Genomic DNA, 21,330 nt, shown 5'->3' with positions numbered 1-21,330 from the left:
GGAACGGTGGTTCTGTAAGTCTATTAAAGCTGTATATATATTTTTACAATCTGTCTGCATTCGTTTACGCCGTTACAAAAAGCCTGTGCCCAAACCTGCCTGGTACTAATCTGTGGGCATTTACATATCATTTAGAAGAATATTTGATGGGAATATCCTGTTCATTTTACAAAGCAGCAACTATAGTTTCCCACTAGGGCCTGTGACTTCTCTAGCTATCAGCTTTTGTCCAAATATGTGGTATGTTTTCATACAAGTTATTTTCAACCTTTTTCACATTTCAAGTTTGGTATTGCCTTTCTTTCAGCATTTCTCTGCAGTGTTTTCTTTGTTGACATGTTACTTAAGGTACAATCATCCCCTGCTGCTTTGAGTTGCTTTTTTTTCTCCTTAGCAGTGAGCACTGCACATGTTAACATACTTACATTTTCTCGTTAATCTGCAGGAGTCTGTCGCAACTACTTTTTTTTTTTAAAGATTTATGTGTTTGTGTCTGTGTGTATATAGACATGTGTTTGTCCACAAAGTCCCCGTCAGATCCCCTGGAACTAGAGATAATACATTTTAATCCACCCATTGTGGGTCCTGGGGTCCAGACTCTGGTCCTCTGGTAGAACAATTCACTGAGCCTCATCTCCAGCCCTGTCAACTACAGACATAATTGAAGAATAAATATGTCTCCCTTCTGCAGGAGGAAGGTAGGTTAGAGTCGAATGTGAAGAGTGTTGCATCAAGTGTGTTGCTTTGCTTAAGAGTAAAATTTGAAGTTACGTGAACTAGTGTTACTGCCAAAGTGCATCAATTTCTCATAGCCTTCAACCACTTCCTAACAGACATGGAGATGGGTGGGGAGGTGGGGATGAGCTGTGACAAGCACAGACAGATAAAGGATTTTGTAATTAGTTTCTAAAGACTCACAATAATGTTTCTATAAACAGTATTAGTGTTGGGCCTTCATTAGAGAACTCTAACCTGCTTGAGGCTCCTGACTTTATGACTGAAGTTGGGAATTGAGATGACAGGTTCATCTTGATGGATAGTCTTCAGAAACATTTCGTTCTTAAGTGCTTAAAACCTGAGGATTTTACAGAAGCCCACGCCTAGCCTGTCTTGAAATACTTTGAACCTGACAACACTGGCTCCTCCCCAGGGCAGCTCTAACAGTCCTGGGTGCACAATCCAGCTCTTGTCGCGTGCTCGCCATCTACTGGGAGGGACAGCAGGTGACCTGACTTCCCTGAGGAATTAGATCATAACAGGGGACCGGCAGATACAAAGATGTCACTGTAAAGACCAGCTCTAGTGAGGACCATAAGGGTCTGACTATCTGCCTCTCCACTGTCTGATCAGAGGCAGTTCTGTGTGGTATGTCTCGAGCCAAACTTTGGAATTCATTGATTGGCCAGAATACTTTATATTCTTTGTAACGAGGCCTGTTCAGGTACTGTAGTTCAGTTCTTTCTTTATAGAAAGAACTTTGTACAGCGATTGCCTCTGTTTCTCCTTCAGTAATCTCAGTGCTGAACAGATTCTAAAGCCCAAAGGTTCTGAGTATTGTCCGTAGAGATCTGTTTCCTTACGTTTTGGCAATTTATATAATTACATATGGAAATGGAAACTGATTGCTGCCAGATCTCTAGCAAGAATAATCCCTTGAGATTGATTGCACTTGAGTGTGCAGGGCAGCGTCTATCTTCAGTGCACACCTGCGCTGGCCTGAGGACGGCTGAGTGCAGTTTCTAACAGAATATTACTACACTGAAGCAGCTCACATTCTTCAACACCAAGAACGCTGTCGGTGCATCTGCTCATGTAGTGTGTGAACCGGGAGGACTGCTGGAGGAAAACTGCGGGAATCCAACACCTTCATATATGTCGGCTTGTCCCCAGGAATGTTGTTGCTCGGTGTATAGGCACATATGCCGCTGTAGGATATGTATGAGTAAATTCAAGTGTATCACCCCATAGAACATTAAACAGCTATCAGAGAAGTGAGGTGAAATGACTGTATGCAGTCCTGGAAAGTGAAAAGCAAGTTGGAGGGCCGAGCTCTCCACCACTCTGTTAGAAATCTGCCCCAGAGCCTTAAGCGTGAGCACGCTGTGTCACTGAGCTACACCCCCAGCCTCAACTAGAATTTTTTTATTTATTTTTTTGTCTTTGTTTTTGAGACAGGGTTCCTCTGTGTAGCTTTGGAATGTGTCCTAGAACTCGGTGTGTAGCCCAGGCTGGCCTCAAACTCACTTGAGATTCGCCTGCCTCTGCCTCCCAAGTGCTGGGATTAAAAGCCGCCTGGCCCAACTAGTATTTTTTTTTTAATATTTATTTGTTATATATACAATATTCTGTCTGTGTGTATGTCTGAAGGCCAGAAGTGGGCGCCAGACCCCTCTACAGATGGTTGTGAGCCACCATGTGGTTGCTGGGAATTGAACTCAGGACCTTTGGAAGAGCAGGCAATGCTCTTAACCACTGAGCCATCTCTCCAGCCCCCCCGACTAGTATTTTGAAGAGATCCTTGTGTTTGGACATCAGAAGTGTGGACTGAGACTGGATAAATAGTCTACTTCTGGAGATAAGGAGTGGGAATAAGCTTTGGTGTTTGATCCTGTCTGAAGGATTTCTGCCATGAATAATCTTCATTTCCTTACTGACGTGTTCTCGAAGTGTGCGAGACCTAGGCAATGCTGATGGAGCTGCAGAGGAAAGCGCTCTTTTTCTGCTGCAGCTTTGCTGAGGGGACTCTTCCTAGCTTTGCCCTCTTTAGGGATGGAATCATGGGCGGGGTTCCTGGACAGTAGGTTTACCTACTGGATTCATGTCTGGCCATGGCCTCTTTAGAGATGGGGAGGGGGAGGAATTCTTGGACCATAGGTTTACCTACTGGGTTCACATCTGGTCTTTTCAAGGCCAGACAGCCTTTCTTTGCTCTTGATAAATAACAGTTTCTGTTCTTCAAGTCTGGGGTTCAACAAAGATCTGTTAGCAGTAGGAGGATTATGGGAAAAAGTGAACACTGGAGCAAAATGGAAGATTCATACTCAGAACGGTAGCTGTCATTTATTAAGCCTTTATTAAACACCTCCCTGAAAGGCCCAGGATGACACCAGGGACCTTTAGTTAGGAATGAGATGTGAATGCAAGAACAGCACAGCCCAAACTACCCACTCATTAGTTCAAATCCAACATGGTTTCCCGTTGAACCAGAGCCTTGTGAATTTGAAGCGCTCTGGCTCGTTCCTACTGCAACTGGAAACTCGGTTTTTCAAAGTTACTTTTAAAGGCCAACGACCAGCTGGGAGGGAAGGGCGGGAGAAATAACCTGTCTTTACATAGTGAGTCTCCAGACTGTCACAGAAATACGAACGTTATCACCGCTGAGAGACCTCCCCCTGCCTAGGGAAGAACACCCAACAGCTTCTCCTTGGAGAGGTACGTGTGGGGCTTGTTTTTACATTTATACAGTTTACAAAGCTTGACCCATAAATAACACTTGTAAGAGTAACAGGGCCCCAGTAACAACTATGTACATAGCCCCACCATGCATACAGAGCCTTTTATAATATTGAAAAAAAAAACAAACAAACCAACTTTCCGTCACTAAGCAATATAAATTGACTGTCTAAACTTATAAACCCTGACTAAAATACAAGCAACCATCTCACCCATAAATGCTGTTTCCGGTTCCCGAATGAATCTAGCACGGCAGTGTAACAAACATCTTGCAATTCAGGGATATAAAAATATCAGCTTTAAAATCTGAACTGTACAGTATCTACATTAATATTTGCACCGTTAAATTAGGAATACACTTTAAGGTCTATGAAATACTACATATAAATACCAAGGCCTTTCGATCTGTAGCTGGAAGTAATACAACATGTTTACCTGGCTAATAAGGGCTGAAGGGGAACAAGTGCTCCTCACGCAATGGGACACGTGGTGGTTAGCTAGGTCGTCATGGTGACATGCATGCCTCACAACACGACACCACTCAGGACCTGAGCCAACCTGACTGAGTTAAGGACAGGTACTACTGCTCACAAAGGTGGCTATCCGGCTTCTAAAACGAACACTCTGTTCAATCACCTGGTGGCAGTTTCCGGAGTGTTCCCTTTGTGGACTGGAGACCAAAGCAGCTGTAATTTACCTGCCACTGGCACAAGACAGTGTTTTCATCTGGCGCCACCCAGGAAGGGCACCTGGAGGAGGCCACCCCTCTCTGTGTGTTAACCTGACTGTAAACAGCAGTAGGCTCTCATTTACATAGGCCAAGGAAGCACTTTACACTATTTCAGCGACTCTCCTATAGTGAATAAAAGGTCCAAGTCCGGGTTAAATGGCAAACTTTTAAACAGATCATCTCGGGGTCTACTTGGTTAAGAAATAATACAGTTTTTGCCCTTGTGTCCCTTTTTCTTCTTGGATTTAGTTGTCCTCTGACTAAACTGTGGAGTGGGCAGTGCAGACGTTGGACTAGAAAGGTCATCTGTGTAGTAGGTGAATCTCTGCGGCCGCGGCTGAGGGATCGGTTGTCCGAGAAAATAGCCTTCTTCTTCAGAGTCGGAGGAGGACGTGGAGGACGAACCCCAGGAGTCATCGTCGTCCCCATAGAGGCCCAGGAACCTGTTCATTCCTGGGTTCTGCAGGGCGTAATCGGACGTGGCATGGGCATACTGGCCGTAGAGATCGGCATTCTGCAGGTACGCTTGAAGCTCCCGGGCGCCTTTGTTCTGTATGAATTTCTCATAGTTATCGGGCGTGTACAGACGAAATCTGTCCTTGGGAGAGTACTTCCTTTCCGTGACCAGGTTCAGGGCGTTGTCGGACCGCGACTTCCTGCTTCTCCGGTGGCGATGGTGGTGAGGCCTGGATCCCCTTTCTTCAAAGTGATACACGCGTCTCCGAGTCCTTTCACTCATGGGAGGCTGCCGGATTTCGACGTCATAGCTCCCGTTGTCAATGACGTCATCCGAGAACTTGACCTGCTGAGGTCGGGACTGAGACTTGGATCTTCTGAGCACCGGCAGGTGGACTGGCTTTTCCTCAGGCATGATTTTTTCCGGACATAACTCTGAATTCAGACTCTTTAAGGACTCCGCACTTCTGTGCAGCATGGAGGAGTTCAGAGTGCCCATGTTGCTCATTTTTTCACAGTCCTCGGCCTCCACCTCCTCAAAGTTCTGCAGAGAGTATAATGACGGCCTGGGCTTGCTTTCTCCGTCCACTGATGCTCCTGCAACAGAGCCCAAAACATGATGTGATTCTCACAAGTCCCAACATGCGCACAGCCCTTAAATGTGGCACAGAAAAGCATCTACAAGAAAATTCCCTATTGAATCATCTGATTCAAACACACTTGGGGAAGCCAATGTGTAATGTCTACCAACCGAGAAGTATGAACTTTGTTAATGCCACCAGGGAACCTAAAGATTGTTCTAGCACGTGCCACAGGCAGCACAGACGGAAGCTCCGAGAGCCACCCCCTTTGAATGTCAGTCAGCCCCTTCGGAGTGGGCAGTTGTCTTCATCTTAGACGGGGGCAGCAGCCTGCTGTGTGCAGTCACATCAGAACACAGCTGTATTTAGGTTGTCTGGGGCTGCTTCCCTCTGTGGCAGAAACTAGCCATAAACTGAGCTGTTGAGAGCAAGGCTTGCCAGCCCCAGGCCTGTGCCCTCGGTCAGTTATCCCTCTCCAGTCTTTAAAATGCATCGCTTCCAGATCGCTCTTATTCCTAAACCAAGAGCAATGATCTTGGTGATGATATGACTTACTCAAGCTTCTATGAATCTAGGACAGCGAGAGACTACTGGTATGGGCCCCTGATCAGCTCCTGTCAGATGCTAACTCCCTACTTTGGAAAGATAGCTTGTTTATTCCCAAGGACTGTCAGTCTCTAGCATTTGACTTTTTAGTTTTCAGCACTGGGGGGGGGGAGGGGGTTGTTAAACCAACGGCCTTGCACACACAAAGTGTTTCCTGTACTTCTGAGCTTCACCTCCATCCAGCCGCTGCCTTTCACGCAGTTGTACCCAGGAAAGGTGACACGTTAACCTGGCCGGTACAGGGTCTGACAGACAGTCTCACTTGTGATGCTTCCTCCGCTCTCCTTACAAGAGGACCAGTGTGACAGGCCAGGGACCAGGAGGGAGCAGTGTCTCACCGTTCTGCACAGACCGCTGGCAGTGGAGAGCACTCGGTCCTTTTCCTGGCTATGTTATAACACTATAAAGGACGGGCTGTTACTAGCAGGAGCATAGTGTTTTTGTGTCCTAAGCAAACATCCACATGAAATTCATATACCATGCTGTTTCTTTTTTTTCTTTTTTCTACCAGTCTTATCTTCAAATCCTGGGTAACATCAGCCACTCAGCTGTCAAACAATTTGTTTACTCCTATTTAAAATTAATAATATCTACTTTATACAACTCAGGGTCATTTTAACATAAAGCATGGGATAAATAATAAGAATTTGCCTCGGAAATACTAAAGCATAATTTTATAATGAGGAAAAAAAAAACACTTAGATTTTTTTTTTGAGCTATCTCAACCCACAGAGCAATCCAAGGATTTTTTTTTTAACAGTTAAAAATTTATGAATTTTAAGACAGTAAAAGTAGCCTGAGCATGTTATATAGTATAATCTAAACACAGAATCTCTAACCCCTGATCCAGGCAAAGATGTTCATATCCAAATCTGTTTCCTCCCGTCACAAAGGGCTCTCTGTTCAGGATATCACACTGAGTACTCACCTCACAGACACACCCGCCTAACATCCTGTGGCATTTAAATGAAACACCTTTGTTCCTCCAGAGTTTTAAATACGACGCCACCTACTGGCACTCGGTGGTAACTTGTTAATAAATGTTTCAGCGCCTGCTTTTTCAAACACCCCACAATCCCCGGGTGACATACCTGTGATATTGGACAACGCCAAAGAATCCATAGAATCCCGGACACTTTGTTCTGGCTTCAAGTCAGATAGACACTCCAGGGAGTCTTCATACCACTGGCTTTGGTCATGGTTATACCCGGCAGCACCGTGGTCCAGATCCAGCTCTTGCAGCCTGCGGCTGCTGGCAGGGCCAGGATGACTGCCATAGGCAGAGTCACCTAGCCCGTCCTGGGACTGTGCCCAATACATATCAGACTGGTACTTCTTACTGACCAGGCCCTGGTGATTTGGCTTCACCTCAGGTTTGTTTTTGACCATGTTGTCAGGCATCCAGTGCTCACTGGCTCTAATCTCCACCTCACTGGGCTGCTGCTGGAAGAGGCTTTTATCCCCAAATTTGAGGAGGAGCTGTGTCATGTAATCCTCATGTTCGGCCCATTCTTCAGGGTCTTCGGAGGCTTCCTGATCGACTCTGGCTTTCCAGAACTCCTCATTAGCAAAGCCTGCTCCCTGCCGGGAGAGACTCAAGTCGTCCAGCTTCCGAGATAGGGTGTCATCAGCATTGCCATTAAGACCGGGAAACTTGTAGTTCAGAGCAGGGGAGAGGAGCAGAGACTGTCTGCACTGGTCTGCGGAGCGACTGCTTCTGCCCATCCGCACACTTCTCCTCGAGTCCCTGGATCGGGCAGACTGGAAGGCAGAGTCGGAAGAATCGGAGGCGTGCATGTCTTCGCCTAGGCTGCAGGTCTTGGAGCAATAAATCTGACCTTGCTTTGGAAGGAAGGGGCATCCCAGCAAAGAGGCCTTACACTGAGCGCAGGAAAAGCAGGCCTCTGTGGCATGCCAATGTTGCCCGTCATAGGTCATCTGTGCATGGTCCACACCTGTGTTAAAAGAGACAGGAAAACACTTAGGTGCTGGGGAGAGGTGTGGACAGGAGGGAACTTGTGGGTGATGGGAACGCTCTGGGCTTTGTTTTAAGGGAAACATCTCACTATGTGGTCCAGGTCAGCTGTGAACCCGGGGTTGGCTCTGAGTTCTTGCCCCTTCCTGTCTTAGCCTCTGTGTTAGGACTCTAGATGTGCACTAGACATCTGGCTTGATGTTGCCTTGATCTTGTCAGGTGTGGGTTACATATACACTGTTCACCGTCCCTATCTGTAGATAATGTATTTGTCAATTTATCTGTTCAAAGGATTATTTGTAATCCCAGCATTGATAGCCAAAACAGGGTCATCAACAGATATGCAGATCCATTAAGATTTAAATTGAAGGGCTGGAGAGATGGCTCAGAGGTTAAGAGCACTGACTGCTCTTCCAGAGGTCCTGAGTTCAATTCCCAGCAACCACATGGTGGCTCACAATCATCTGTAATGAGATCTGGTGCCCTCTCCTGGTAAGTGTATATATAATAAATTATATATTAATTAATTAAAAAAGATTCAAATTGACCAACACATGTTCCCCACTGAGGCCATACAAAGGGACCCTTTGGATTCATTTACTGTGCTATAGTCAAGTATCCTGAGCTTCACATGTTTAGTGTCATGATGTTTACATTTCTGTGCTTTGTTTTGCTATTGAACATGTTTGAGGCATGTAGTTGAACCACTGTCTTGTGCTTCTACACACATGCAGATACAAGTATTCCATCGGCTTTAACTGTGAACCACATGCTGCTGGCTGAGAGCTGGCTGCTGCCAGTGTATTTTCAATGAAAGGCATTAACCCCAAAATACATGAAACAGATGTGTTAATAGACTGAGAAAAAAATGGTGTGACCAGGGCTTTCCTAGTATATACAAGGTCCTGGGTGTTACCCCCTAACCCTACCAGAAAAAGGAAAATCCCCAGAAGCCCATGGGAACTTTAACTGAGCGTGCCTAGAATCAGCTCAGTGTTGGCTGCTATGAACAATCAGAACAGCCTATTCATCTGACAGTCACTGACGTGCCGTGTGCTCCGATACATGTAAATTATACCTCAATTTTCACCAACATTAACAAAGGAGCAAGACGGTGGATAATCACCGACGGCTGCGGCTGTGTGACAGGGCAGACAGGAGGTGGGCGGCAGCCACACTTACCAATATGCTCCCCGCACGTTTCACAGTACTCCGCGTAGAGAGACTCGAAGCAGCCACAGCAGAAGGGGCGGCCATCCTTCATGATGTACCTCTGCCCCCCCAGGACCGTCTCGCATTCCAGGCAGCAGAAGTGTTTCATGTGCCAGTGGCGACCCTCGGCTTCTGTGCACTCATCAGCGAAGATTATCTTTAAAAAGAAACACAGAACCGCAGAATGGAAGGTCAGTATGCAAACAAACAAACAAATTAGCATATGTCCAAGACAAGCCTCCACTCTGCACAGCCGACACTGGCTCTCAAACCTGAGCTCAAACACCCTGCAGCAGGTCCTGTCTTAGGGGTTCATTTGGTGGTGACATTCTTGTTGGAGGTGTCCTTTGTGGCGGCCCTAGCCCTCTAGGTCATCTGGTGAGGAGTGTGTGTGTGAGGTGTTATAAAATAGCCGTGCCCTAGCGGTGGAAAAAGGCACAGACCTCATGTCTGCCCACCTGTATGACCCTGGCATCTTGGGGTACATGGTGGCCAAGTATAGCGGCCTGGACAAGACCCAGGAGAGAGGAGAGGAGAAGAAAATGAAGGCAGTGAGGCAGCTAGCTGCAGAAAATGGAGAAAAAGCTCACAGCAGAAGAAATGGCATGCGGAGTAAGAAGGGTTGACACACCCACAGGGTACCCAGAGGCCACCAAACCCAGCATGGAAAAGCTCTTGCTCCTGGAACTTAGCAATAAGAGACCAGTTGAGTTTGCAGGACAAAGCTGAGTGACGGGGTGGAGAATGAGAGGGGCCAATGTGAGCCACTGGAAGTCAGGACAGTGACAAGTGAAACACAGCTCTTCCTGGTCAAGGGAATGTCCAGGCCCAATTTGTCCTTGTTTGTTTGCCTGTTTGCTTCCAAAGCCTTAAACTGTAAACCTCTGAACCTTTACAAAGTAGAAAAAGAAAACATTAGCTTCAATTTGAAGGGGGTCTTTGATTTGGAGGGTCAACCTGTTCTAGTATGTTCTTTAGTTGCTCTAACTTTCTACATCTAATTTCTCGTTAAGTTAAATCCTCATCAGATCATCGATAACTTCAAAAAGTCATCCTTCTTTCCTACGTGTCTGCTTTGTGTTGGCTGGAAGAGTGTATAACTTTGTTTATTTGGTTTTGGGGGGCAGGGTTTCTCTGGGTAGCCCTGGCTGTCCTAGAACTCGCTCTATAAATCAGGCTGGCCTCAAGCTCAAGAGATCTGCCTGCCTCTGCCTTTGTTGGGCTCAAAGGCATGTGCCACCACACCCAATGAGTGTTTGGCTTTGTTACCACAGAGGGCCTGACCCACTGACTTAAGTTATATTGTGTTTATACTCTTGGTGTTCATCATACATGTAAGAAAGAAAGAGTCAACTACAAAATATGCAATAGTTTGTAATATGTGTGCCTACATAGATAGCTATAGATAAATACTGGCTTCATGCATGTTTCCATTTCACTGACAAAGACTTGTCTACAAGAATACAAACTGGTACTGTTGGAGAGGGGAAACTAAGTGTTTGCTTAAACTTGGAGGTAGAAGTGAATTTATTACACTTTTGTTTGTTCCCAAGGACCATCTTTTTAAAAATATTTATTTATTTATTTATTATGTATATAATATTCTATCTGTGTGTATGCCTATAGGCCAGTAGAGGGCACCAGACCTCATTACAGATGGTTGTGAGCCACCATGTGGTTGCTGGGAATTGAACTCAGGACCTTTGGAAGAGCAGGCAATGCTCTTAACCGCTGAGCCATCTCTCCAGAACCCCCCCCCCTCCTCCAAGGACCATTTTAGTGGCAAAATCTGATGAAGCACACATTAGCAGTCAAGTCAATTTTGGTCTGCATATGTTTTAACTGAAACCAGTGTCTGCGGAGTGAACACCGAGCCAGTGAGGCTGGGGATGTGTGAACAGTTGTGAAGGAAGTGTTTTGTCTGAGACAGAGGCCGCCTCTACATTAAGGACTTTAAAATCTTTATATTTCATTAAAGAAATATATGTGTGGATGTATAACCTGAAAACTTTGTCCCAGACTGAGGAAGACAAAGAAGACACAAGGAGGAACCCTAATTGCAGGGAACCATGTAGTGTCCTTTTCCTATATGATATATGACTGCCTAAAGACCTAAAATAAACTCACGGATGGGGAAAAAAAGTAAAGGCAACAATCTAACCAAAGCCAATAGGTATAAGCATAGCCCCTGCATGAATGGTGATTCTTGCTTTCACCATATACAGCATGGTTATGGGAAAGCTAGCACTTGGGAGCAGGGAGAAAGGTGTATAGGGGCTGTCTATAGTATCTTTTCAACCTTTTCAAAAATAAAGTTACTTTCAAATAAAAAGTTTGGCGGGCATTGTGGTATGTATCTATTATTCCAACACTTGGAAACAGGAGGCAGGAGAATAAGGAATTCAAAGTTTTGAACTTCAGCTACATAGTAAAGTAAGTTTGAGGCCTGACTAGCTTTATTAGGCCATTCAAAAAATTAAAAATCTCTATATAATAATAATAATGTAAGAGAAAGAAACTCCTTTTAGACTGTTATCCACCTATGCTATATCCTTGACTAACTTTGGTTTGTCTTTCTAGCCTTTGCTAACTGTATACAACATGTCCATTATACCGAGTTCTTTCTTTCCTATATTTGAAAAACAATAAAGGTTGTATTCTACGTGTTCTTCTGCGGTGTTCCCTACATTTCATCGGAGACACCCATGGACAAGCAAAAAGCACCTGCTTGCCCCCTATTTTTGGCTACACAGAATTCCATTGTGGATGGGCAACTCTATCTTAAAAATATCCATAAAGAACAAAGCAGGAGGCACGTGCTTTGCTTAGTTGTGAACAGTGGAATGTTGGCTGTTGGCTTATTTTTTTCCATCATTAAGGGATGAACTTGTTTTGTTTTGTTTTTTACCTCATCACAGGCTGAGCATCGAGGTTTGAGCAGTTCTGCATGGTGCCTGCCGCAGTGAATTTTTCCATCCTGATAGAAATAGATGAGGTCGACCAGTAGCTCATTGCATGTGAAGCAGACAAAGCAGGACGGATGCCAGCATACTCCGGGGCCTGCACGGGAGGCAAACACTGCAACCTCCCCTCCGTTCATCTGCAATCCACACTAAAAACAAAGATTGGAAATTAAAATGACCCTTCGTTTAAATTACTGGATTTTTAGTTTTTCCCACTTTTAAATAAACTACAAGGGTTTTCTTTCTTTTTTTTTTTTTCCGTGTTTTTAGGATAGCTTTAATTTCTGTCTACTGTTGGTGATTGAATGACACCAACACCTCTACACAGCCACTCTTCCCAGTTCTGTCCAGTGTGACTGAGCTGCTTCCCACTCTAGAGCTTTGGTAGGGGCTGAGAACCATTAGTAGGAGATTAGAATGTCTTCATTATCTCTGTGTTTTAAATACAAGCGTCCCTCCCTGCAGGACAGTGTCATTCAAACAGACTGACTCCTGTTGTCACACAGCAGTGCAGACAGTAAGAACCGTTAGGGAATTCTTTTTCTTCAGAAGTTTTTATAGGGTGTGCATCCATACCACCCATCAGCCACCCTCTGCTCACCCCATCCACACCGCTGCCACCCACCCTCTGCGCGCCCTAGAAGGGGCTACCTGCTCACACGCCGCATGCATCACAGCTCTGGACAAGAGTTTAATGGTTCCTCTCCCCAGCGCTTCTTTCTTCCTCTGTGCACTGAACACCTGCAGCTCCTTTTTCTCCTCTTCACTTAAAGACTGGCAGTACCGCACCTTTGCAGGAAAGAGAACAGAGGTGTGTGTTGCAGGGTGGCTGTGACGGGTCTTCCTTCCCGGAGTTTCAGGACGGAAAACAGTACACCTGACTGCCCTGCCCTGCCTCAAACCCTTGACTGGATGTGGTGGTTCACGCTTTTAATCCCAGCACCTATGTGGCTGAGACCTGTCCACCTCCAGGAGTTCGAAGCCAGCCTGGTCTGCATGTCGAGATCCAGACCCCGTCTCAAAAAAAAAATCAAGTAAAATGGACCTCAATCTCTAGAAAAGGGATGCACTATCTGACAGAATGGGCATGGCTCACTATTTTCTAAGTGTGAACTGATTGCAGTCCTTAGCAGCAAGAAAGATGCCACCTTCCACAGAAGGTTGAAACGGGGGAATTGCCACATCCACTCCTTCCCGCTGCATTCTGCAGGCACTCGGGTCTTCGATCCTGAACTACCCTGAAGTGCTCGTCCTGCACGTGGAAAGAAAAGCTCCCAATAATTGGTGGGTGGCTGAAAACACCATCAAGAACAACTTGTGTGAAGAGTCCCGCTGTGATACTCTTTTCTCTATTCTAAAAAAGAGGAAGAAAAGCCTTGTTCGTAAGGTAACCTTTTAAGAAAGGCCGAAGAGCGGCCTAGCCAGTGAAGAGCTGGGCTTTCGGAAAGGCCCCAGGACGCTGACTGTTTATTTTCTTCTTACTAATTAGCTTTCCTCCTGTTACTTTACCTCATTATCATGTGGTGGCAACTGGTACAAAAGCTGTTTAATCCGGTGTTTCTCTCCGGGGCTGTTCACGTAAGGGACCTTGTCCTCCGGCAAGCAAGCAAAGTAAAGCTGGATCTGTGGGGGCAGCACAGGATGGATGCCATCAATACACAAAAGGAAGGTCTGAGCGGGCAGGTCTTCACCTCTCCCTCCTTTGGGGGGGGGGGTTCTGCCCCCCTGCAGCTAATGAGGGGACCAGCTGAGCCAACTCAGCAGTGGTGCAAACCTGCATCTGCTAGCATCAACTAGCATCCAGCTGCTAAATTGCTCCTCAGGAATGCAATTTGCAGTGACAATTAAGGACATCATAAATTACGAGCTATCATCAAACGCACGCATTTACGGTTCCTGTTCCCCAGTCTTGCAAAGGTCAGCTGAGGGATCAAGAGAGAGTCCTGGGTGAATTCTTGGAGATTCTGTGACAAATATCCAAGATCCGGCCTCTAAACAGACAGACTCAATTTTCTCTCTAAATTCTGCGATTCTCTCTGCCATCCGCTTTACAGGGTTTGGATGGGTGTTATCTGCAGTACGCAGCATGCTGAGCCGGTCTCAGCTCACTTTGAAAGGGGACATCATTTTCATGTCTCTATTGTCTTTTAGGAAATCCCTTGGTGAACACCACAAAGGATGCTGCGATGCTGAGGTGGAATCAAAGGGATTCAAGTAGAAGACCTAAAGGACCTGGGGGCCGTCTGCTAGCAATGGTTCAACAAACACCATCTAGGATGTAAGGGAGTCTCTCAAAATTCCACTTCCCCAACGGCTATGCCAGCACACCTTTGCTTCCTGTGTGGGCTCTAGAAGCTTTGCTGATACCTTACTATTATTAGTCGCTACTTATACACCGGGTCTTGAATGTACAAGGATGCCTTATCTCAAAGGGGTTCCCTCCCACCTTCCAAGAAAGGTAACTCGACAACCAGACGCGAGTCTGTGGTCTTCTGTTCTGAAGGACAACTTTGCCTGCCTAAGACCCACCAACAATTTGCGATATCGTCATCATAAGGATACTGGGAAATGAAAACAGGCAGACACTGTCCCCATCATCCCCAAACATCGACGCAAAGGAAGCGCCACGCTGGTGCTTTCCCAGCCTCCGCTGCACTCATGGAAGGCCAGACTTAGTGGCAACACTGCATCCCTCTTCCACAGAGGAGAACTGCACAGAACTGGCCGGGAGGTGGCCCTTTTATTTCCTTCTGTTTCTACTGAAGTTCTGAGATATATAAGAGCCAGGCATACTGGCACACGCCTTTCTTTTCAGCACTTGGGAGGCAGAGGAAGGCAGATCTCTGCAAGTTGGAGGGCAGCCAGGACTACACAGGGAGACCCTGTTTCAAAAGACACACCCTGCCCCTGCTCCCCTGACCATCAAAAACAACAACAACAACAACAACAATCCCAAACCATCCAAGTCAGGTAAGTTCCTCTTCCTCCCTGAAGAAGGACTCACAAGAGCACTAAGAAGCACACCCGTGGTACCCGGCATTTTATTAATTACAGCAGGAGCTGAGTGTGGCTGTGGGGCCACAGGACCCACGAGTGGGAAGACAGGAAGCTTCGACTAAGAAGTCAAAGAGAACCTTAGAAAGCAAATCCAGCTGAGGGAGAGTGAAGATCCATACTTGGAAAAACAGTGGAAGTTCCTGGAAAGCCAATCAAAGAGTGGGCTCCTTACCTGCTCAGGCCTGAGGCCTGGTGGGACCCAGGCATACTCTTCCAGCGCACAGCCAGAATCGTCGTCCGACGTGGAACTTCTCTGGCACCCAAAGGCCAGTTTGCTCATTTTGGGCTCCATCTCCAAAGGCATAATAATGAGGTTCAAAGCCTGGCTTCTCCGTCACAGGACATTCACCAGTGGCTGCTGTGGATGACACAGGAGAAACGAATGTAAAACCTCCACTCTTCCGCGAGCGTCTACTTAATATCTGTGTCCATGTTGATGCGCCCAGAGAAAGGGATTAAATGCCTGGAGTCACCTGCAAGCCCCAGTACCACTCAAACAATTAGGAAGTGATCCTCCTTAACCAGCTCAGGATCACAGAAGAAAGGCCACCATGCTAGAGTTCTGGGTCGCCTTTAACAGGTGAATCCTGCTCATGATTTATTTGGCAAGTACTCAAGGAAACCGCTCTGTGCGCTACTTTCCCCACAGGTGAAATCCTGTGCGGTCTTCAGAGTTTACAAAGACGGGAACTGGGCTCTCTGCCTCACCCACCATCAGCTACCCAGGAAGATGGCTGCCGAGATGCTCGCATATTTCCTAAGCAAGTCTTCCATTGCAGGCAGTGCTGACTGCTCAGTGGAGCCCCTGGGACAAACCGCACATTGGACATGTCTAGTCCCTGGACCAAATCTGATTTACACGGGGATTAGAAAGAGCTCAGGTCAAGAAGGTATGCAGGGAACTCCCTCCACAAACAGTAAAGGAATACACAAGACAGTCCATGCCACAACCAAGTCCAGCTGGGTGACTTGATATTAAATCGCATTATCAACCAACATTTTTCTGAAAAGTTAGGCAACGTTTATTGAGTTCTTGAGTTATTGCATTTCAACCAGCCCACTCTTAGTCAGTGTGAGGTGTTAAATCTCTGAATAAAAAGCCACCACAGAGAAAAAACAATGAAGGTGTCAAGACAGTGACCCTGACTCTGGGATGTCAGCGTTGCCAGGCCCGTGGATTGTCTGTCTTCTAATCATCCTCACACAGGCTCTAAACAAAACAAGAACTCTCGCAACACCAATTTCCTTTATATATTTTGATTTTATAAATTTATAAATCAAAATATATAAAGCAAGTTGTGTATATTTTGATTTTATATATACATTTACATATCAAAAATAGAAAGAAAAATTGTGACTAGTCCAATCCAGTCACTTTAGACAAAAGGGGGCTCAAGGATAGCGAATAGCTTGTGTAAGGACTAAAGCCGAAGTCAGACATCAAGAATTCTTCTGACTTAGTAAATGTTCTCATTTGCTTATCCTTGAGGGAAAAGCTGCAATCCTAAACAGCCCCAGCCTGAGATGAAGTCATGTTTCAGCAACTCTCTCAATGCTTAGTGCTGAGGAGAGCGGGGAGAAGCACTTGTTAAAATACGTGGCCATCCAAGTGTCGTCTTCCTTTCATAAAGCACGGTCACTTTAAACTCGACACTTTGAGCAGCACCTGCCTCCTGGCTCCTACCATTCCTGCGGGAGAAATCCTGAGTCAGCAGATGCTGCCCCAGCTAGTGGCCTTCATCCACCCCAACACAGGGGAAGGCGGCCCCCTTTCCGACACCACCATCCTGACCCAGTCATTCGTCTTAGGCGGGCTCTCCAAACAGAGGGGCATTCATCCGTTCCCCCTCCTCCCAGCAATAAAAGGGAACATGTTAATGAAAGTCAGGAGCTGTCTTGGATCTTTTTCTTTTGCCTCAAAAGATCCCCCTCCATGTGGCAAAGAAAGAGGACTAGAGCTGAAGGCTTCGGTTTGTAACTCACAGGTTCCCTTCAGGACTGGCACTCCCAATGCAATTTAGCTGAAATTTTGAAATAGGAGCATTTATCTGTTGTCAGACCTGGCTGGTGGTAGGCGGGCTGGGGTGGGAATAACAGAAAATATACAGGTCAAAAAGAACCTGAAAATTAAATGTTACTCTTTCTTAAAAGGAAAAAATAAAGGACACTATAAATTATGTCAAACCATTTTTTTTCTAAACTTGCCCCACGATGTAGAATGCCGAAGATCCGAATCCCCTTATACAAGCTGTGCGCTCTGAAAATGTGGGCTGCGTCTGGAGGCGGTCTCTGTGAAATGTCACCACGCCCCCTAGTTGCTTGAATGAACTGGCCACTTCTTAAACCTCCAACTCTCAGAGGTTCATTCCAGCCTCTCAGCCAACTTCACTGAAGACTTAGTTTTTGGCAATATAAAGAGTTCAGCTATCGTGGGAAAACAGGAGTTGTTTTCATCCAAAGTGTGGCTTCGGGTTTGATCAGCAGGGTAGCCGGCTTACCTGCTACCGTTGGCATTACAATATTTAAGTACAGTATGAAGCAGTGTGAGATGAGTGGTGTGTCTCACTCAACACATGCTGAGCCTCACGGCCTGATGTCCAGGGGCATGGAGTTAGGGAGCCTTAGGAGCAGACCCATCAGGGTGAGAAACAAGCAGGAAGTTGGAAGAGCTGGTATACTTTTTTTTTTTTTTTTTTTTTTTAATTTTTTTGTCTTTCAAGACAGGGTTTCTCTGTGTAGCCCTAGCTGCCCTGGAACTTGCTCTACAGACCAGGCTGGCCTCGAACCCAGAGATCTGCCTGCCTCTGCCTAGAGTTGGTATATTTTAAAGGGGTCATCATGGTGGTATTCCACACAACTTAAGTCAGAAAGTGTTAACAGTTCCACGCCCCTCCTTTGTCTTTTCTCGCCTCCTCTTTCTTGAAGACTAGCTAGCTACTCTCACCATTTAAAAAGAACCACACTTGCAGCCAGAAGATGTATGACTTTTCAATCATCGTATAAGTGTCAAGAGAACATCTGACCCAGGAGGTAAGAGTGATAGTCTGGGTGAAGGATCTGGTGTTCAGTGTTGGGGAAACTGAGTTCTGAAATTCTGGATCCCCTCATGAGTCATCAAATACCCCGAGGCCTGGGGTATTTTAAGCAGCAAATGGGGGTATGGCTCAAGAACACTTGCTTTGTTTCTCAAGAGTTCGGTTCCCACAACCGCCCGTCCCTTCAGTTCTAGGGGAATCTGACTCTTTTCCGGCTGGCACACACACCAAAGCTTTCCTTGGAAAGATGCTTTTAAGGCTACAAAAGACTCTGCAACCAAGAAGGAACTCTCTGAGTACACAGCATCAAAGTTACTACTGCAGGGTACCACAAGAGGCGGTTCCTTTAGCCATGACTGAGAAGAGTTTCTTGAAGCTGACGGGGGACATTTGGAATAGGAACATGCTAATGACAAAAGAAGACAGGGTGCCGACCCCTGAATTTTACTTTTTTTTTTTTTTTTTTTGGTTTTTCGAGACAGGGTTTTTCTGTGGTTTTGGAGCCTGTCGTGGAACCTCTGTAGACCAGGCTGGTCTCGAACTCACAGAGATCCGCCTGCCTCTGCCTCCTGAGTGCTGGGATTAAAGGCGTGTGCCACCACTGCCTGGCTGGATTTTACTTTTAATTTAGAACTCGGGAGGATTCTAGCCTCTTAAGGGCAAACGATTTTGAGAAATTACTGCTTGCCACTTCCAGCAGCCTTGGAGGCAGCTCCTCCAGTTCCCACACTAATCCTGGACATGATATGTGTCATGAGCGCACACAGAGCATGTGTGCTGTCTACCCAACAGGTTGGACAACACCTATACACAGTCTTAGATATGAAGGGCATCTGTCCCCAAATCAGAGTATGACCTCATTCACTCAGTGATCAATGTAGGGGCCTTTTCTTTCTTGATTTATCCATTCCATTCACCCATTCTTATGATTAAAGGTGGGCTGGGGGGGGGGCTGTGTGTTCGTGGGGGGGGGGGTAACATCAACGAGGGAGCAACTGGGGCTAGAGAGATGGCTCAGTGGTAAAAGCACCTGTTACCCTTCCAAAGGACCCATGTTCAATTACCAGCACCCACATGGTGTCTCACAACGGTCTTGTAACTCCAGTCCCAGAGAACCCGATGTTTTCTTCTGGCTTCCATGGGAACCAGGCACAGACGTGGTATATGGACATACATGCAGGCAAAACACCCATACACATAAAAATTTTCAAAACAAAATTTAAAAAGGAGACAAGTGACATTCCACTGGGAGCCAGAATTTTAAGTAAGTGTAGCCCATGTAATAGGAACGGTCCAAGGTCTGTTATATGTGTTATATATATGATATATATCGTGTGTGTGTGTGTGTGTGTGTGTACACATATTTCTGTAGTGGCGGCCTGTGTGTAAATTACAGGACTGAGCCTGTGGCTGGCCACTTGTTTTCACAGAGAAAAGTGCACAAGCTTCAGAATTCCAGAAAGGGAGACAGAATCCAGCTGGGTGACCTAGAAACCCACTGTTCACCAGGAATATGTGCAGACTAGGGTGTACACAGGAGCTCGAGCCCAGCAGTCTGCTGGTCAGACTTTCTGCAGGGTTTTCCTCCCTGCTGGCATGGGTTTTGTCTGTTTCTTTTCTTTTTCTTGCTATTTTCAAGTCAGTCTCACTATGTAGCTCTGGCTGTCCTGGAACTCACTCTGTAGACCAGGACTGACCTCAAACCCACAGAAATCCACCTGCCTCTGGCTCCTGAGTGCTGGCTGGGGTTAAAGGCATCTGCCCACAATGCCTGGCTCGCTTCCACTAAGGCTGTCTGTTGTTAAGGAGCCTTATCCTTTTAAAACCCACGGTCAACAATGCTGAAATCTTTAAAAGCTGCTGCCTTCAGTATTCTGTAAGGTAGGCAAAGCTTGGAAGAACAAATTCATCCAGGGCTGTGCAGAGAAACCCTGTCTGGAACTCCTTCCATCCCCCCACACCCGCAAATGGTACAGCTTGGCTGCATCACAGTGTATTCCTCTATCAGTACAGGCATTGTTGCTGATGGCAGTCAGGTGTGAGGGTGTCAGTCAACCCAGCCAGAGAGCAGCTTTGCTTTTTTTTTTTTTCCCCTTCTCTGGTAGTTTGGCCATTAGAAGTCACTTTATTTTTTCGTTCTGCATAGGACAGCTAAGGGTTAGTATTCTGACTGACCCTGAGATGTAAAAAATCAGCCTTTCTTTTTGCTTCTAAAGTCAGTGGTTCTTGCCCTTCCTAATGCTGTGACCCTTTAATACAGTTCCTCATGTTGTGGTGACCCCCAACCAAAAAATTATCTCATTGCTACTTCATAACTGAAATTTTGCTATTGTTACGAACCGTAATTTAAATATCTGATATAGAAACCCCTGTGGGGTCGGGATTCACAGGTTGGGAACTGCTGCTTTAGAGAGCTGTGGCAGGGTGGGGGAAGAGGATCACGGGGGCGGGGTTGTTCTAAGTCGGCAACAGTGTATAAAGTTTCAGAAGCAGCAGTGGAGAAAGCAGTTTCCCTAGAAGACAGCTTCTCCCAGAGAATGGTACCTGATCCGGCTGTTAAGAACTGGACCTGTCAGGCTGGAGCCTAGACACTATTGACGGGGAATGTCAGAAGAATGTTTCTGGCCTTCCAAGAAGAAAGACATTGAAAATTCTGACTAGGAAAGAGGAGAAGAAGCCTGGGAGTGGCACCTACTTCCTAAGGAAGCCTCCAAGGGTGGCTTGGGAGAAGAAAGTAAGCAAACTAGCAGGAAAGGGAGAATGAACCCAGAGTTTTGAGATCCTATAGCTGGGAGATGGGAGCGCAACTCAGAAGGGATGTGAGGGTCCCAGGGATTCGGTTCCCACAGAAGGCACCGAATTCTGTCACCTCTGCCCTGGCCCCTGCCAGTCATCATATTCTTGGACCAACTCACCAAATCACATCAAAATTATGCAGATCTAAAACAACTGTCAGGGAGCTGGAGAGATGGCTCAGTGGTTATGAGCACAGGAGCGGACCAGGGTTCAATTCCCAGCACCCATATAGCAACTCACAACTGTCTGTACCTATAGCACCATGTATGCACGTGGTACACAGATACATGCAGCCAGGCACCCCCCCACACACATAAAATAAAACAAGTAAATCTTTAAAACAACTGTCAATCTTCCATGAAGTCTAAGACCCTAACCTTCAGTGTCCATACTTCCCAATAAAGCTCCATGCCAACCACTACGTGAGGATTATCGTGATTCTGGAGAGTCCTTATGAAGCCCTTTG

General features: G+C 46.2%; 1 protein-coding gene across 4 annotated transcripts in view; it reads right to left on the bottom strand.

Moving 5' to 3' along the window:
- Nucleotides 1–3,054: 3,054 nt before the first annotated feature.
- The window catches only part of Prickle1 (prickle planar cell polarity protein 1), a 92,186-nt gene continuing 73,910 nt past the window's right edge, over nucleotides 3,055–21,330 (bottom strand). For 3 of the 4 annotated variants that reach the window (XM_013348889.2, XM_026782510.1, XM_026782511.1), the window contains exons 2-8: nucleotides 15,206–15,391; nucleotides 13,486–13,599; nucleotides 12,628–12,765; nucleotides 11,922–12,125; nucleotides 8,984–9,170; nucleotides 6,918–7,781; nucleotides 4,380–5,236 (exon numbers count right to left, since the gene is read on the bottom strand). In XM_013348889.2, the coding sequence (XP_013204343.1) occupies nucleotides 4,380–5,236; nucleotides 6,918–7,781; nucleotides 8,984–9,170; nucleotides 11,922–12,125; nucleotides 12,628–12,765; nucleotides 13,486–13,599; nucleotides 15,206–15,337 (2,496 nt within the window). In that variant the 5' untranslated portion in view covers nucleotides 15,338–15,391. Of the gene's footprint in view, nucleotides 5,237–6,917; nucleotides 7,782–8,983; nucleotides 9,171–11,921; nucleotides 12,126–12,627; nucleotides 12,766–13,485; nucleotides 13,600–15,205; nucleotides 15,392–21,330 lie in introns of those variants that run through there. The other variant, XM_005354302.3, reaches the window with a different exon arrangement.

Source organism: Microtus ochrogaster, chromosome 15 (assembly GCF_000317375.1).
Source record: "Microtus ochrogaster isolate Prairie Vole_2 chromosome 15, MicOch1.0, whole genome shotgun sequence".
Lineage (NCBI taxonomy): Eukaryota > Metazoa > Chordata > Mammalia > Rodentia > Cricetidae > Microtus > Microtus ochrogaster.
The sequence above is the reverse complement of the archived record's forward strand: the minus strand, read 5'-3'. Positions and strand labels throughout refer to the sequence as shown.